At 41.3% G+C, this 18,060-nt stretch overlaps 1 protein-coding gene across 1 annotated transcript in view; it reads left to right on the forward strand.

Annotated features, from left to right (window-relative positions):
- The first annotated feature begins 5,381 nt into the window (after positions 1 to 5,381).
- Positions 5,382 to 18,060, forward strand: part of xkr6b (XK, Kell blood group complex subunit-related family, member 6b) — a 47,747-nt gene continuing 35,068 nt past the window's right edge. The window contains exon 1 of the mRNA XM_067482921.1: positions 5,382 to 7,772. Within this exon, the coding sequence (XP_067339022.1) occupies positions 7,204 to 7,772 (569 nt within the window). The 5' untranslated portion in view covers positions 5,382 to 7,203. The remainder of the gene's footprint in view (positions 7,773 to 18,060) is intronic.

Below are 18,060 nucleotides of genomic sequence, written 5' to 3' on the forward strand. Positions count from 1 at the left end.
TTCCTTAATCCTTTCTTTTTATGTTTTTTGTGAATAATCTTTTTCTTTTTTTGATGATTTATATCTAAGTAACAACAGGGTTATCCGATTATATTTTGGAAACATAACAATGAAGTAATGTTTCAGCAATTTTAAGGTTATAGTGGTTATAGGAGGGGTAAAATGTTTGTGACACATTTATGTGTAATAATCACAGAAACTTGTTCCCATTTAATTTTAGGGTAATATCAGATAAAACACCAAAGGCCACCATGTGTGTTTGCACATAACCAAATAGACAAATCTATACCAAACTATTAGCTGGGTATTGCTTCGGTAGTAACCACGGTATTACTTTATAACATTTCTTTTTCCTTAATATAACACCTATTACCTTGTTATTACTCAGTTCTAATGTAAAGTGCTACTAGAAAAAGGAAATTGGCATTGAGTAGTGTTAATAGAGTAACAAACAGTTAGGGGGACATCGTTAGCTAGAAATCCCTTTCACGTGAATGTGTTATACTTTATGACAATGTGGCCAGCTTGGTAAAGCAGAGGGCATCTTCTTTCTCTGCCTACGAACACACCTTGGTCTTTTCCTTCGACTGTCCGGTATGGAAGTCAGATTCGATGTGAAAGTCATGATTCTCATGTTTAATATGGCATGTGTTTTACTTCAGATGCCCTTCCTTTACACAACCCTCTGCATTATTCCAAACTTGGGACTGGCACTGGCACTTGATTATGCCCTCTTGTGGTTACATTGGTGAAGCAGGTGGCAAAAGTGAGTCAAAAAAGGGACGACCACAGCTCCTCCAAATGCTGTGATCTTATGTTTTAGATACATTAATTAAAAAATGAAGGCAAACAGAAAACAGATATAAAGATTACAAGAGAGCTGACTTCCCTCACAGCAGCTGGGAGTTTATTCTATAGAAAGGTTTGGAGGGTGGTGCTGTCGGCTGTACTGTAGGAAAAAGCTCCTGCTTATGGATTTGGTCTTAGTTCTGGATCTACAGTCATAATAAGGCGGGTCTGCTGGGATCTTAAAGCACACAAAGAAACACCCAGTGACCTTGAGACTCCCTGAAGAGTTTAACATATTTGGCCACAGAGAAGAAGAGCAGATGGCCTGGTGGGGCATTATTGTGGAGCTGTTAGTTGTTTTAGACGCATCTTTGTCAGGGCAGTGTGTGTGTGTGTGTGTGTGTGTGTGTGTGTGTGTGTGTGTGTGTGTGTGTGTGTGTGTGTGTATGCGTGATGTATTGCAATCAGTACAGTATTTGCCTCAGTTGCAGCCTGTCTGAACTTCACAATGAATGGTTAGCTCTGGGCCCCTTCCAACCCACATCATATAGAACACTGTAGAGATACCAGAACTCAATTGAATGTGAAACCCAGCATTGCTTTACAAACCAAATTTCAAACTGCTCCTTTTCTGTGGAAAATATGCTTTGCTATAGCTTTTGTAAAAGATGAGGTGATAAAAAAAAGCCTTTAAAGTAAAAATTCACTTCACAGCTATATGCCAGATACAATAGAGTAACCTAACCTCCATGTTTTATTTAACAGGATGCTCAGACAAATGTGTTGGAGCTGGAGGAGATGATTTATTTGAGCATCTGTTATAAAAGATTCACTAATAAAATGTTAACTTTTATGGCAGCAGCCGAATGTTTAAAGTGATAAAACTGGAAACACACTTGGCTCACTGTGTCTTTGAGGAATATAGGAAAATGTTAATAAACTTGTCAAAACAAAGAAAGGAAAAGTACATTATTGGCCAAGGTTAGTATCTACAACCAGTAACTGCCCAACTGTGATTAAGTTATTAGAGAGTTTCCAAATCTGTCTTTTAACATTTATTGACAGGTTCCGAAGAATGTGGAACATTATTTTGCTAATTTTAGGGCGTGATGGTTTGTTCCCACACCTACACCATTACTCACTCGAGCTTTTCATTTAATTTCTGATATAGACAATGTCTCATCTGTGATTCATTCTCCCCCTGTAACCTTGTGTTCTCAAACATTGTTGTTCCTTTGAATTCCTATTTATGTGATGTTGTTTCGTTGTTTTTGTCATGTCCAGTGAATCAGAGCGGTCCGATATGCCAAATAATGATGACTTACTAATACCAAAATTTGTTGTACACCTCTGTGATAAGTTTTTGCCTTACTGCCTCTGAAAGTTTGAATTATTTTATATCTTAACAAGCTGGTGAAATAAATGGTAAAATTACATATTCATCCATTATCATTATTGAATACAGCTGTGTTGGCTGTCATGCTGATTCCAGTGTTTTTGTAATTGTTTGAGTCTTTGTTTCAGCTTTATTACAGTATTTAAGTTGAAAGTACTGCTTGGCAAAGTCTATTCAGTCATGTTTGAATTATCCCAGGTAACACATTAGCATCTACTACAGCTTCAGTTATCGCTGCACACCCTGATGGGAAAACTGAGTGAAAGTGTACAAGTTCAGAAGGAGTCACCTCTATCAAAAAACCTGTCTTGACCCAGGTGTTTTAGCCAGTTGCAGACATATATCCATTCTCCTCTTTATTTTCAAAGTCCTTGAAAAAGTAGTTGTAAAACAACTATGAAACCACCTGTACAGGAATCATTTGTATGAAGATCAGTCACAATTTAGAGTTCATCATAGTAGAGAAACGGCACTGGTACAAGTCACCAACGATCTTCTCTTGGCTTTAGATAATCGACTTCTCTCTATACTTCTTCTGTTTGATCTTAGTGCTGCATTTGATACCATTGATCAAAACCTTTCATTACAGAAACTGGAACATGAAATTGGGATTAAAGGAACTGCACTAGGTTGGTTTAAATCTTACCTATCTGATAGATTTCAGTTTGGTCATGTTAATGGTGAATCCTCCATGTACACGAAGGTTACTTATGGAGTTCCACAAGGTTCTGTGTTAGGACCAATACTTTTTACTTTATATATATGTCTCCTCTAGGCAACATTATTACTAAACACATACATTCCCATTGCTATGCTGATGATACCCCAGATGAAAAAAAAAGTGAATCAAGCTTCAAGCATGCCTACAAAACATAAAGGCCGGGATGTCCCACAATTCTTTACTTCTAAAATCAGACAAAACAGAGGTCATAGTATTGGGCCTAAGAATCTCAGAAATCTGATGTCCAACCATGTTGTTACTCTAGAAGGCATAACTCTGGCACCCAGTACTACTGCAAGGAACCTTGGAGTTATTTTTGAACAGCATTTGTCCTTTACCTCACATAAAAAAGAAATCTCTAGAACAGCCTTCTTGCACCTACGGAACATTGCCAAAATTAAGAGCATCCTGTCTCAAAGTAATGCCAAAAAGCTAGTTTATGCATTTGTTGCTTCTAGGTTTGTCTACTGTAATTTCCTACTTTTGGGATGCCCCAGTAACTCCCTGAAAAACATGCAATTAATCCAAAATGCTGCAGCAAGAGTGCTGACTGGAACTAACAAGAGAGATCGTATTTGCACCTTCACTAGCTTCTCTCCATCGGGTTCCCATAAAATCCAGAATAGATTTAAAACCCTGCTTCTTACATATAAAGCTCAAAACAATCAAGCTCCATCATATCTAAAAGACCTCATAGAGCCATATCATCCCAGTAGACGACTTTGATCTCAGAATGCAGGCCTACTTGTTGTTCCCAGAATTTCCAAAGGTAGAATGGGAGGCAGAGCCTTTAGCTATCAAGCCCCTCTCCTGCAGAAGCAGCTCCCAGTTCAGATTCGGGAAGCAGACACCCTCTCTACTTTTAAGTGTAAGTTTAAAAATGTTCTCTTTGATAAAGCTTCTAGTTAGTCACAGTCATGCTGCTATAGGCTTAGACTACTGGGGGATCCAGCCCCCAATGAACTGAGTTCCTTCCCTCCTCTTGACCCTCTTTCCCTTCCTCTTACCCCACAATCATCACCACTGTATACCATTATCTTTGTGTGTTTTCTCCTATAGTTGTCTCTCTCCTTCTCTGTCTCCCTCTCTCTGTCCCTTTATGCAGGTGTCCTTGGCTTTGGAGCTATGTGTCCAGTGCGCACTTACTGGTCCTACCAACCTTTTTGTTTTGTTGTTGCGTTTTGCTGCTCTTTTCTTTTCTCTCTCCACTTTCCTCTCACTGCAACCGGTCAAGGCATATTGCTGCCCAGCCTGAGCCTGGTTCTGCTGGAGGTTTTCCTCTCCACTGTTGCCTAGGACTTGCTCAAGGGAGAATTGTTGGGTTTTCTCTATACATCTTTGTAGGCTTGACTTTATGCTTTTAAGTGCCCTGAGATGACTTTGTTGTGAATTGGTGCTATATGAATGAATTTGTATTGAATTGAATCAATATCATTTTTGGCCTTTTCTCTTTGTTTCTTTGTTTCGTTTTATCTTTCTTTCTTCCTCCCTTTCTTCCTTTCATATGCAGAGAACATACCTGATAATGTACCTTTTAAATATATCAGCTTTAATTGATGGGGTTATTATGTCATTATGAGGAACAGCTTTTGGGTTGGCAGGTTGTAGAAAGTTGTCCTCCATTATGGTACTCTTCAGTCCATCTCTTTAATTCGTTAGGGACACCCCTCCAATGGACTGTCAGAGCACTTATCATCTGGAAAATGGTTGCAGACATCTGGTCCATTTATAAACATTTCGGATCAGAAGGTGGCACTAATCAAATGGTAATGGTCTGCACTAGCGCTTTTCTACCTATTGGCACTCAAAGCACTTTACACTGTTTCTCATTCACCCATTCATACTCACAATCACACACACCGATGAGGGAGCTGCTATGGAGCTGGCCAACACTCATTGGGAGCAGCTACGTTGTTGTTCAGTGTCTTGCTCAAAGACACTTCGACATGTGACTGGAGGAGCTTGAGATAGAACCAACATCTGTGGGGATTGGTGGACGACTGCTCTACCGTCCTCCACCTTGTGAAGCCACAGCTGCAAGAAACAGTGGGAAATACTGAAATAGGTCTTCTCATTAGGTTGTAAATTCACACAACAGGCACAAAACATAAAATAGCCTTGCCCACATCCACCAGACCGTTTCTTTCACTGAACGTAGGACTTGTCTTTGAAGTACTTGTTGTTCAAAAGCTGGGCTATAGGCTCTTCTGTAGGCTCCTTGTCTATAAATTGAAATCACATGCAGATTGCTTGTAGCCTTTGCTTTGCCTTTCTCACACACACCCATATTAGGCCTGTGATTTGTTTTTTCTTTTCTTCAAACTAAGTAACGCCTGTAAGTTTGTGACAAATCTGTGGTTCAGAATTTAAATAAATGTAAGGTTATTGTTTTTTTGTTTTTGTTTTTTTGCAGTGTGGCTTTTTCTGCATTAAAGTGCCTACTGTATCACCTCCTGTGAACCTTAGAGCTGAGCGTGCATCTACTGTGCTGCTCGAGAGGCATTTTGTAGGCCTAACAACCCTGAGGAAGAAGAGAATATGAAGGCTACACAGATAAAACGGGTTTTATGATGTGCCAGTCCCTTGCACACAACCATACTCTCTTGTGTGCATTCGATAACATTTAAAGATTTTCTTCCCAGTTATCTGGCCCGGAGGAATGGCTATGGCCTGATTTTCATCCAGCATTACTGTGCTGCTCTAAAACAAAGGACTCCTATCTACCACTGCATACTATCCTTGATAAAACAATTCACCAAAAGCTCAAACACATAGTGAAAACGTTTAAATCTTGCATAATGTATTTTCATGCAGTAATACTGAGACATATCGTACTTTTGTAGACAAAACTGCTTCTCTGATGTAAAAAAATGAAACAAACCTCGCAATGTCTTAAGCTAAATTAGATTTGCCGCTAAACATGAAACTACAATTAAGTGCAAAGCATTTCAAGATACAACAAATGAAGACGTCCTATATGCAGTATCCCTCGTTTTGTTAAATGTCTTCTACAATTAATTCCAAAAAACACTTCAGATGCCTTGTCATACATGAACATTCAGTTTGCTTGAAGTGGGGTCTTGGTGTTGGTCATGGGATTTTACAACGTATAAAATGAATATTAGGCGGAAAGATGTGTGTTAGTTTTGCGTCGGTGTTGGCTTGTACATTCATGGAAGTCAGGCTATATCAAATACTCTTAGAGCATCAGGGTGTATTTTAAAGGCTCATTTGGCCAATACTTGGGATGTTTGACATTGAAAAACAGAACTTAGCTCAGGTTTAGGTTGTGCATATGTCAGTGAGTACTCAGAGAGAGAGAAAGGGATGGAGAAAAACAGGTGTGTCAGGTTTCAGCACTACTTCAGCCCTGGACAGCTCTCGTCAAATATGGCGTATAAACAGGCCAAGCAGAGGGCAGGTGAAGCGGACATGATCCCATCAATCTCCCGCTGAATATGACCCTGCATGGAAGCTCGGTGGACACAGTCTAATCACAGTGTTGTTGAGACTGCAGTGGACTCCCCAGCTCTTTGGTCGCTTAATTGTGCATTTTCACTAAATGCTTAACCCTTTGGCTGCTGCTGCTGAAAGAAAAGAAAGCACATTGTCTTCTACAGGATGTTGCTATTAGTTGTTGCCTATACAGTAGCTTCCTTTTGTGTCATTTCATATGGTTTTGAACTTGCAAAATACAAAAAGAGTATTGGAAAGAGTTCCGTTGGTGGTGAAGAGTGCTGGAGGATGCTCATTACATCATGCGGAGGGGCTTCAAACGAGACACTAGATGGCAACCACGGTGAGAGGGAGCGAGTGTGCATGTGTGTATGTGAGTGTGAGTGAGAGAGGAGGGGGGAGCGACAGCGGGGAGGGGAGAAGTAGGGAGATGAATTACGTCGGCGTGGGACAGTGGAGGGACGGTCTGCTCATGGCACTCGGCTTGCAGCTGGAGGACAGCTGCAGACAGGAGTCACAGGCAGTGGGGAATGTGGAACTTACACACAGGTAAAAACTGGCCGAGCATAGTTGGACGCATGAGTTACAAATTAAACTGTTTGAACTCCTGGGTTAGGTTATTGTTGCAAGGTGAGAACAGATCTGCAGTGGAGGGAAAGCCAGAAAAGATGTGCTGCGTCCGTGGCGCCACTCGTGCACTATCTGGAGACAGAGTGAGCGACGGCGACGCGCTGATACCCCGCTTTTAGATGGCTCCAACATTTGGGGTGCAAAACAGGTGTCAGGGAAGTGTCGTCACGGACCCCGGAAGCCGGAGGAGGTGGGAACATCAGAGGGAAAGATGGCAGCGAAATCCGATGGTCGCGGGGTTGTCACCGGTTTCGCCCAGCTGCACAACCTGGACGAGGTGGTGGGGACGGGAGAGGACGACACTCGGAACGGCAGCTCCTTCCACATCTGCCACTGCTGCAACACCTCGTCGTGCTACTGGGGCTGCAGGAGTGCCTGCCTGCATTACCTCCGGGGGAAGGGGAAAGGGAAGGGGAGAGATGCGCCGCGGCCACCGCAGGAGGAGCGCCTCTGGCTGGACTGCCTGTGGATCATCCTGGCGCTGCTGGTCTTCTTCTGGGATGTGGGGACCGATTTGTGGCTGGCCATCGACTATTACCACAAGCAGGACTTCCTGTGGTCGGGCCTGACCCTGTTCTTCGTGCTAGTGCCCTCGGTTCTGGTCCAGATACTGAGCTTCAGGTGGTTTGTGCAGGATTACACAGGGGGCGGACTGGGCTCCGTGGAGGGGCTGAGTAGTCGTAGAGCTACAGCCAGTCTGCAGAGAGACAGGTGCTGTCGCCTCTCTGTCTGGGTCTGGCAGACCGTCATACACATCTTTCAGATGGGACAAGTGTGGAGGTAAGACAAACTTAAAGTTTTGTCTTTAAAAGAATCAATAAACCCCTGAAAGCTCAGTGTTTCCAGCTCCCCCCCCCACCCCACCCCCCAGCATCCAGCCTTCTAACCTCTTCTTGGCTATCACCTGGTATAACCCGTTGTTGTGGACATGACATGGGTGAAAATCAGCACCGTGGTGATGCCTTTACGCTCGCCCCACAGTGTCCATTACTTGGTATCACACATGCTTTTATGTGCATTTTTATTATTAATATACGTAGCGCAAACGTTTAACAAAAACACTATTTCTTAACCAGAAATGTGTCCAGAACAAACTGTCACAGCTGCAAAAGAAATTGCACCGCTGTGATTATTTCATCACAGTGCGCCATTGCGCTTGTGTGGGGAGGGAAGAGAGCTATTTGTTCAAAGAAGGACAGGTAGCGTGTGTGTGTGTGTGTGTGTGTGTGTTTGTGTGTCTGTGCGTGCGTGTGCGTGTGCATGTCAAGCGCGCCGTTCACATCAAAGTGCATGACAGTGCACACCGTCGCCTCGATTCACCCGCTCTCCGTCCCCGCATCAAATACTCCAACTCTGCAACTAGAGGCCAGACGAGCATCTGTTTTCACGGCTCACAAAACTACATCTTCCCCCCACAGACATGATGTCATCGATTCCTCTGCGACGCTCGACATCTGTGGTCCCCAAATCCGCTTTTTTTGGCCATACAGATTGATTGATGCGTCGGGGGATCGCGTTGAGGTGTACGTCTCTGTGCGTAATCTGGGACATGTAGCGGCTCAGTAGTAGTAAAGTGTGACACTGGTGCGTGCCGCTTATCTCCTCCATTTGGGCTGCTCTGAGCAGCGCTTGTTTTGGTGCAGACAGACGCAGTGGCTGGCAGTTAATGGAAAAAAGTAACGCATGACGGCTACACTGAGTGGACTGCCAGCGGCTGAAAAAAATGCAAAGCAGCACACTGTGAGGTCCAGTGGACGGGGTCAAACCATATCCTTTCAGCTTTTCTTTAGTGTTTTTGCGAATCAGACGCTGAAACTCACCACTGTTGAAGCTTTAGCAGTTCAGTTGGACAGCCGTCTTTGCTCTTCATCAGAAAAATCAATGTATTAATTCGTTTGTTATAGTCTAGTGCACGAGAACACTTGTGCCACAGGCTACGTTACTCACATGCTAAGAATATAAAAAATGACCTGAAACTTAATGACGTTTTCTTTTGTGTGTGCTTGATTCCTACAGTAGATTCATGATAAATTTAGCGGCTGCTGGTGCATTCCCCGCCTAGATGGGTTTTCCCAGAATGAGACTCTTTTCATTCCTTCTTGGCTCTTATTTTGAGCTGTACCTGAAGGCTGTTTTATTGATCAGCTGCAGTTGTAATGGCTCAAGTTTATTTACTTCTGTGTGGTTCAATTGATTAGTTTGCTCATATCTGTCCTTGGAATAAGACGTGGAGGGGGCTGGGAAGTGGTGCCCTATGAAAGACATTGGTTCTGTTGGTGGTTATAGTGGTTGCAACACCATTGAATATGAGAGTCTCAAGAGACCCAGACTCTGTTGCACAAGCAATAGACAGCTTTCTGAAATGACACTGTGGGGGGGGCGGGTGGGGATATGATGGACCAGATAACCCATCACATTAGAGGTTGTGGTCATATCTCACATCCTTCTATGCATAATGTAATTATTGTTCTAGCTAGCTTCTGCACCCTTGTGTAGACTACATTTTGCCATTTCATAGAAGGAAAGTACAGTCCTGCATCATGATGGTTCACTGGCTTATCTTATTCGAAAATGTATGGCAAACACAGCCATTTTTAATGATTTAACACATCTTTTGTGGCTATGTTTTATAGTGTAACATGTGAATAGTTAAGCAGTTTGGGAAATTTGCTTTTTAACTTTCAGTGCCACTCTCATTACAGTATGATGGCTTCCAGATTTCTTAGCTTAGCATAAAGTCCAGTAGGAAACAGCTAACTTGACACTGTCCAGATGTAACACCACTGCAGCTCAATAGTTAGTTTCTTACATAAGGTTTTAGAGGCCCCATAACCTGAGGCAGTTCAGATAATGAATGGATGGGTGGTAGAGAGGTAGTGTGCCAGACTGTTTTGTAGCTGAGAGCAATAGATTCTTGGAGTCTGAAGGTTAGGTCCATCACCCCCACAACATACTATAAGCAAAATTGTTCTTCTTACAAATTTGTCTACAGACTAAACAATCAAGATATAACATGTAAATTGCATACAGAGTCTTAACAGTGTGCTCATTGTTTATTCCCCAAAATACTGAATGATTCCTTTACGTAAGTGGAATGTGTCTTGAGGTATTCCTTTGTCCACAGTATACTTTATTAGCTAAGCCTGCTTACATTTCTTAGACTATATATTGTTAATCATATATTTTCTTTTGTGTTGTGATTTAAAATGGCAGTGCTATTGGGTATTCCTACATAATAAAACTTTGGAGCAGTGTAGTGCAGTTTTCTACCTGTACATTTAGGATCAAGAGGTAGAACAACCATCCAAACAAAAATTAAGTAAAGTTAAGTTAAGGTAGGGCATAATGAAGTCAAGGAAACATGGTGTGTTGTTGTGTATGTTCTGACAGCACAAAGCCTGGGGCGAAGGATCACTGTCAGGCCACTGTCTCCCTTCGGACATGATCCGTCTGGCTGCTGGTTCGGGGTTGAGGGTCAAAAGCTGCTCTTGTCAGCTTAGTGAGAGTTCACCACCTAAGACCCACAGGGCTAACATTTGTTATGGACATTATTAGCGACCATGAGAGGCCATCCTGGTAAGAGGTTGCATATGCTATCTTATTACTATTATATTTCTATTAGGGGTGTGATTATATACAATAAACAGTAAACTGGCAATTTGCTCACTTGTGATGTATTATTTATATCCACTTTCCATAGGATGTATTTAGTTATCAAATGGAGAATAAATGATCGTCTGGATTTGAAAGCAACTTTCTTAAGCATGCATAAATTGCTACAGTGGCAGTTTGTGAAATGTTTTGCCTTCCTTAATATGAGAAAACAAGTTAAAGTGCTGACAAGATTCAAAAACACTGCCTCATCAGATCTCATTACTCTATTCTATTTTCATTTTTACATTCAATTAGCTGCTTTCCTTCTGAGCACCTGAGGACTGAGCTGATGACAGAATCACCAAGCTTGTTTTGTAGTTATCTATCTGCTAATTGTTGACAGAGTGGGGAGAATTCCCCACCCTTCTGTAATCCCACTATGTCACTGGCTCTCCACGGCTCTTTAATTTCCATCCTTCTTGTGAAACACCAGCACTGCTGTTGGTGTCTCCTGAAGGTTTAGAGATTCTGCTCACGTACACTCAGGCTCACAGTGGATCACACATACACAGAGGTCTCCAGGCGGTGCGATGGACAGCTTAATCAGTGTAAGCCCAAATTAGCATCTGACTGAGACAGAACTGCATCCATCCCCTGCGGCTGAGGAAATCCATGTCGAAAATTTTGGAAGTTTTTTGTTGTTGGGTAATCTCAGCTGAATTGGGTTGGTCACCATCTTCGTCCTTTTAATTTGATAAGAGTGTGTAGAGTAATAGCCGATTTTCAGTAGCTCCTTACAGACACCAGTGTCATGGAGATATCAACAACTGTGCATTGAAAATATCATTACATCTTCTGTAGCCCTATAATCTACATTTGACAGAATGTAAATGAACAAATATGTACTTGGTTAAGCACATTTAAACCTAGACTTTGATACTAATCATGAAGGAGTACTGTGAACATTTGTAAGGCAGCTGTCACAACATTTGAAATATCATTTAAAAAATGATGATTGTTTATCCTGGTACAATCTTTTAAATAATACTGTGCCTCGGTCCCTCCTGAAAGAGCCACTTTACTTTTATGTTCCTTCAGGGAGCTGTCCAGTGCTGAAATTCTAATTTAAGCGCAAGATCTTTTTGAATGACTTTTCTTGGTATTGTTTACTTCATGTAGCCTTTTACCCACTTTAAATGACTAATTACAGTGTTGTATTGTATGTATATATGAGAGTGTGTATTGTTTTATACTGTTTACCAGGAGTCACACAGTCTCCCAAGCAAAGAATAATGCTGTATTACACAGCATCCTAACCGCAATGAAGAGGACATCTACAAGCTATGTGTCATGTTTTGATTTCTTAAATGATAATAGATTTACATTGTATTGAGTGCACATTCAGACTCCTGCTGAGCATAGTGAAGGGTGGAACAGACTGCGTACTTAAATTACACCTAGACTCAATTATTGATTGGTCTAACAGTGCTGAAATGTTGGCCTTGTTAGTTTGACCTAGTATGATTTATGAAACCCTTTCCACAAGAACAAATTGAGGAGTCAGTAAAACGTCAGTTACAATAAAGTGAAATGTGTGTTTTTTTTAATAATGTTTAATTGTGTCCATGAAAATCAGAGAGTGTGGTTTGTAGTAGTGTTTGTTTGACAGTGTGCAGAAACATTAAATGTCCTACTTCAGTGAAAGAATCTTGTGAAATGAGACTCCTACATTTGAATTCTTCCATACACATGTAAAGGTCAAATGAGACCACAGCAAAGCTGCTTAATAGGCTGGCAAAAAAAACCTGTACATATTTGCTTTTACTGAAATTGTACGTTCATCTTGGCTTTCAAGGAATTCTCCAGTTTTGCAGCCGCCAAAGAGATAGGGATTCCCCCCTGTCCACAAAATGTGTTAACACCACAAATCTGATGCTTGGATTACGCTTTAATCCACAAGACGAGTGGGCTCACCACCGAGCAACACGAAGAAATCGCCTCATGGTTGACATCTGCCTCTGTTTCCTTGCCTGGTAAATATTAATACAGACTGGGAATGAGTCGACAAAAGCCTCTCTTGGCTGGCTGGGTTGCTTGTAGTTGCCAAGAAAGGTTTGTACATGCAGCGATGCGAGACATTGAGATGATACAATGCAGCCAGCTGCCCTGTCAAGGAAAAAAATAGCTGAGGGGGTGAAAGAGGGAAAAGATGAAGGCTTAGATAAATTGATGATAATCCATATAATTATGTATTGAGAGTTTAAAATGGCATGAGATGGGAACATCTTGTTCCCTCCACAACTGAATGCACTAGAGTATTTTTGGAGTGAAGGAAACGACTGATAGACGACTGAGTCTTACTTGGCTCCTTTTTCAGTTTGCTGGCAGAATAAATAAGTCTGGCAATCCCCTTAAATAAGGCAATTGTTTTCCATTTTTGCAAAGGCATAAGACACAAAATATCGCGTCTTGATGTTTGCACACTTTATTTCATAGAAAAAGAAACGCATTTAAATACTTAGAATATCATTCCCCCAAATGCATTTTATTCCACAAAGAGCAGACGATAAAAAGAGCACACAGACACAAATAGAAAACACGTTTCTTTATAAAGGTACACATCTGTTGTGTGTTATTTACAGACAGCACATTACACATCCATCGCTGCTCTGGTACATATCAGTGTAACAGTACTTATTTTCTCATTAGCACTGATAACAGGGGATAAGGCTTTAAAGCCAGTACCCTGAGAAAACTCCCAATTATGTGACTGAGGAGCCTATCAAAATGCAAGCAAAGCTGGGTTCCTTGGGAACATATCACAGCTGGGGGTAAAGCGACAGAGAGCCATAAACGACACAGAAATCCCTGCTTCACTTTTTCAAGTAGCAGAGGAAGAGAGAAAGACCTGAAAAGGGGACCCAATTGCTGTTTTGGTTTACTGTCATCAGGATTTGAGTTCAAGCTGCGTTATTGAATTAGCGGGTATTGGTGGAAAATGATTGCTTCAGTGTGTGGGATTTATTTAAATTGAAATGTTTCGCTTCTTAATAAAGTGACAGATGCATTATAAAACAGGCAATAATGGAGATCAATATATGTTTTAACAGGTTGTTTTTGGCGACTTTACATGGATACGTATGGATAAAACCCTAAATAAACTGAGTAGCTAACATGTAACTGATTGCAGTCCCGTTTCCACAGGCAATAACACCCACTGTTACTGCAGAGAGCTCTTAAGTTCAGCGCAGGGTGAATGAATGGGGATAAAGAGCCTGTGATGATGCTTGATTTAACTGCCTCAGGCCTGCCTCTTAAGCAAAACAATATTTTGTAGTAGAAGCCTGAAGGCGCTGATGTTGCATCCTTCCTTCATCTGAACCCTGGTCATCAGACAGGGGCAGTCTGGCATTCATGAAGGAACATTAAGCACACAGCCTGGGTTAGCAGACAGACATTTGTATGCAGATCACATGCATAAATATACGCGCACAAACACAAACCACACCCCAGGGGACTATAGAGATCTGGTCTTTTTCATATACCTCCTAACATGCGCACTCACGTAGCAGACTCTCTTGCTCACAGCCGGCTAAGAAATACACACACACACCTTGGCAGAATTGCACATTTGCATGTCCTGTTTCTTTGGGCATTTAGATCGAAAAGAGGAGGAGATTGTTTAGCCACTGGACAATATGCCCCCATCCTAATACTTTTACAAAAGGTTTTGTCCTTATTAAAGTAAAGAAAAACTTAAACTTGCCACTTATTTAAGACTTTTTAAAATCACGCTTGTAAACGTGGACATTTAAATTAAGAACTTTTGTTCTTAATAAAGGATTGCTAAATATAATATTTTATATTATCAAGAAAATTCACATCAAGACCAAAATCCACAATGAAAAAAATCATGTAAAGCATATCAAGAATAGCATACATAGCCAAAATCGAATATATATCCTATAAGAAATGTCCAATCCCAGAAACATTGTCATGCAGGAAACACACAAGATGATCACGTGTGTTCTAATCCACAGCTGAAACTAGTCCCTACTGAATGAGCTTTTGAGTGTTTCCTCCGCATTTTAACAAATCCACCACCAGCTTCTGTTAGAATTCAGCTCAAACTTTGCATGGACAGCCAAAGGAGAAAAGGTTTGCTCAATGTGACAAAATGTGTAATGAATTAGAACAGTATATTTCAACTTCAAAAGTTTTAAAAAGTTCAATTTCATAATTGTGACCTTTTTCAGAGGATTTTATAGCTTTTGTATAACCCAATTGAACACACTAGCCAGATTTTGAGATTTATTTCAATTTGTTTATGTGTATGCTAACATGTTTATACAGTTAATGCTTGGATGCTTGTTGAAACGTGGCTCATGACGATGTAGAATTTATTGACTTTGAAGTCTGTTGTTTGTTCAGTGCGATGTTTGCCTGCTTCTGTTCCGCACTTCTATTGGCTGCATCAGTTCAATTGTCAATCATCCCTGTGCTCTAGCTGTCTATTTTTTCCATTCTTCTCTAAATTTGCCCTGGTGCCACTTTTCTTTGGAGTTCCTTCAGAGAGAGAGAGCGAAGCATATTGTGCATGTTGTGTGTAGTACATTTCTCCACATTACTGCACTGCATATTGTACTCAGAATGAATCATTACCTGGACCCAGAGGATATCCAGTGAGACTTAAAATGCTCACACACAAAGGTGATTTTTTATCTGGAGCCTAGTAGTTGTATTTCTTATTTTTTTTTTGTGCTTTCTGTTCTCCTCAAATAGGTAAAGCCCACACTCCCAAATGTACTATTTAAGATCATCATGTGTTTTCCCTGTGCTCTCTCTGTGTCCATTAGTGCTCTGCATAAGCTCAAGCAACCTCATTACCATATGTCCTCCCTATGAGCTTAACATACGTTTTTATTTTTATCCCTCCCTATCACTTACACCTATTAATGTTCTTAAAGTAGGCTCCTCATAAAGCCTTTTATCCCCCTCTATCAATCTTGGAAGGAGACACCCCACTGTGCATTGCTCTGTGCCATCTTATCCCATCCTTATTTGCAATAGTTAGACATTTTGGGCTCTCTACAGCTGTGCTCCAAAGTCCCTTACCACTAGTTAAAGTCATTATGGTGCCTCCCCCCTCGTCTTTCTCTTTATGCTTCCCTCCCTGTGTTGCTTTCACATAAAGCTGCGCTTGACCTCCATTTCTGTCAAGGAAACTGGAGCATCTGCCCCATTACAACTCAGCACCTCCTCCTTGCCCTGCCATACCACCCATCTTATACTCCCCACAGAGCCCATTTTCAGATCTCCCACATTCCGCCATCCTTTACTTTTTCACTTCTACTCTCTCTACCGGACAAAAACACCTCATTTTTGCAGGAAACTGTTACACCTCAGTTCTAACCTGTGGCTTAATGGCCCTCTTCTCACTGTACATGCCATTCCTTGGATTCCCAGCTTTTCACTGGCACTTATTTATACTCTACTGAAAAGACAGCACACAACAGAGTGAACAAATACAAAACTGTGCAAATTATTCAACAATTGGGTTTTTCTCAAAAAGATGTTTTAAATGAGATTGCGGTATTACCGCTGAATTCTGATTACTCTTATTTTAAAAGGGTTTATTGTGTTGCAGATCCCAGTGGGACTCAACACCCCACTAGACAGTACTATGTAGTTTTCAGACGCTTTTCAGCTCCAGTTAAATTAATGGTTCACACACAACTGTAAGAAGCTGTACTAAAGCCCTGGAGATCGCACAAACTTCTTTCACAAAACCGGCCCTTAGTGAACTGGAAGACTACGAGTATAAGTTGAGTACTTTCAAAGCCAAATAGATGCCAGCATTTTTCTCACGAGTTGGATATCTGTGGTCCCTGAACTTTTCTATGTCAAGACCCCCAAATAACATGGCCAGAGCTCCCTTTTGTCTTCAAATCTCACATTATGAAATGGAATGACCGTATTCATCTTTAATTGCCTACATCTTTAATGCAGATAAGCATGGCAAATGAGATTTTGGTAAGATTTTGTTATTATCAAATCTCTTTATGAAAAACATTAATCCCGATGTGATGAGTGTGTACATAAAAGCACAACCACTTCCCAGCTCTTTATGATGCTCTTTGTCTCTCATTCACGTCGGGACTGTGTTATGGAAGCTGCATCAGCAGTACACTAAGAAGACCACCATTGTTTGAGTTTAATCATGGTCGACGCTTCAGGCGTCAGTTTGATAAACAGACAATCTCTACTTATAAATAATTGAACAACCCTGCTAGTTCTCTTGCTCTCACAGTGTCACACTTGTGGGGTTTCGCAGACGTCTCTTCTCATTCTCGTATTTGCATGGTGATACCCTGCTTAGTGAGCTGTTACACTTACTGAGAAATGAGGAATATGAAGATGTGCTGGATGCACCATCAAAGTTGTACGCTCTGTTCACAAAATCACTCTGCTGTTGTGCAGAGTGTGTATGCTGTCTCAGCTCACTAAGCAGCGTGTCACCGCACTAATGTGAGAATGACAATAAATTATGACACAACCATGCAAACACTGTGACAGTGAGAAAGCTGCAGTCAAATACACTTTTTCAAAAGGTTGCCAACATGTAAACATGAACACACATCGTGTTGTTACAGGTGACACCAGTAACAGAAAATGACAAATCCATTAGAAAAGAGCAACAGAAGTTTTACTATAAGGTAAAACACAGCTATGAACACATGAGGTATTAATGAGTATTATAAGTCAGGTGGACATTTGTGGGAAATTTCTGATTGTAATGATGAGCTTTTGCTGTTTTGGTATTAGAAGTTTGAGTGGTAAGACTTCAGATTCCCTTTCAGACAGAGAGATGGATTTTGCCTTCACATTTGGTGGTTTGTGGGAGACAGCGTTTGACAGTCAGTAGATCAATTGCCTTCTGTACTTGTGAGGGTTTTTGCATGAAGCAATCATGTACTGCCTACAGCTAAAAATGAATGATTAACTCCATTTAAATTGTGATTTTTTTTGTTTTTGTTTTTGAGTCAGTGTAAGCTAGCGTGAATTTAGGTGCTTTGAATTCCTTTGGGTTTCCCATGTAAGAAAAATCTGTCATGGCCCACATAATATTAGAGACCTCTTCATATTGAGGACACCCCATATAAAGGCCTCCTGCTCAGCAGTCTATCACTGTCCTTCCTGTGTCCTTCCTCTCCTCTTTATGATTGTGGAGGGATGGCTTTTTCTTTTTCCAGGCTGCCTTGGTCAGTCAAGGGAGCTAAATTGGGTTCTTGAGGGTGACCTGAGAGCATCACAATAGAGAGGTCATCAACATCCAACAGTGATCAGTTAGATGTCACACAGGCTAGACAGGGGTGGGGTCTACAGCTTCAGATGCTGAGACTCAGACCCATTGTCTTTGCGTCCTTGTTATTTCACTTTCTTTGTTGTTCCCCATGTCCTTTTGTCTGTCTTT

Source organism: Channa argus, chromosome 17 (assembly GCF_033026475.1).
Source record: "Channa argus isolate prfri chromosome 17, Channa argus male v1.0, whole genome shotgun sequence".
NCBI lineage: Eukaryota > Metazoa > Chordata > Actinopteri > Anabantiformes > Channidae > Channa > Channa argus.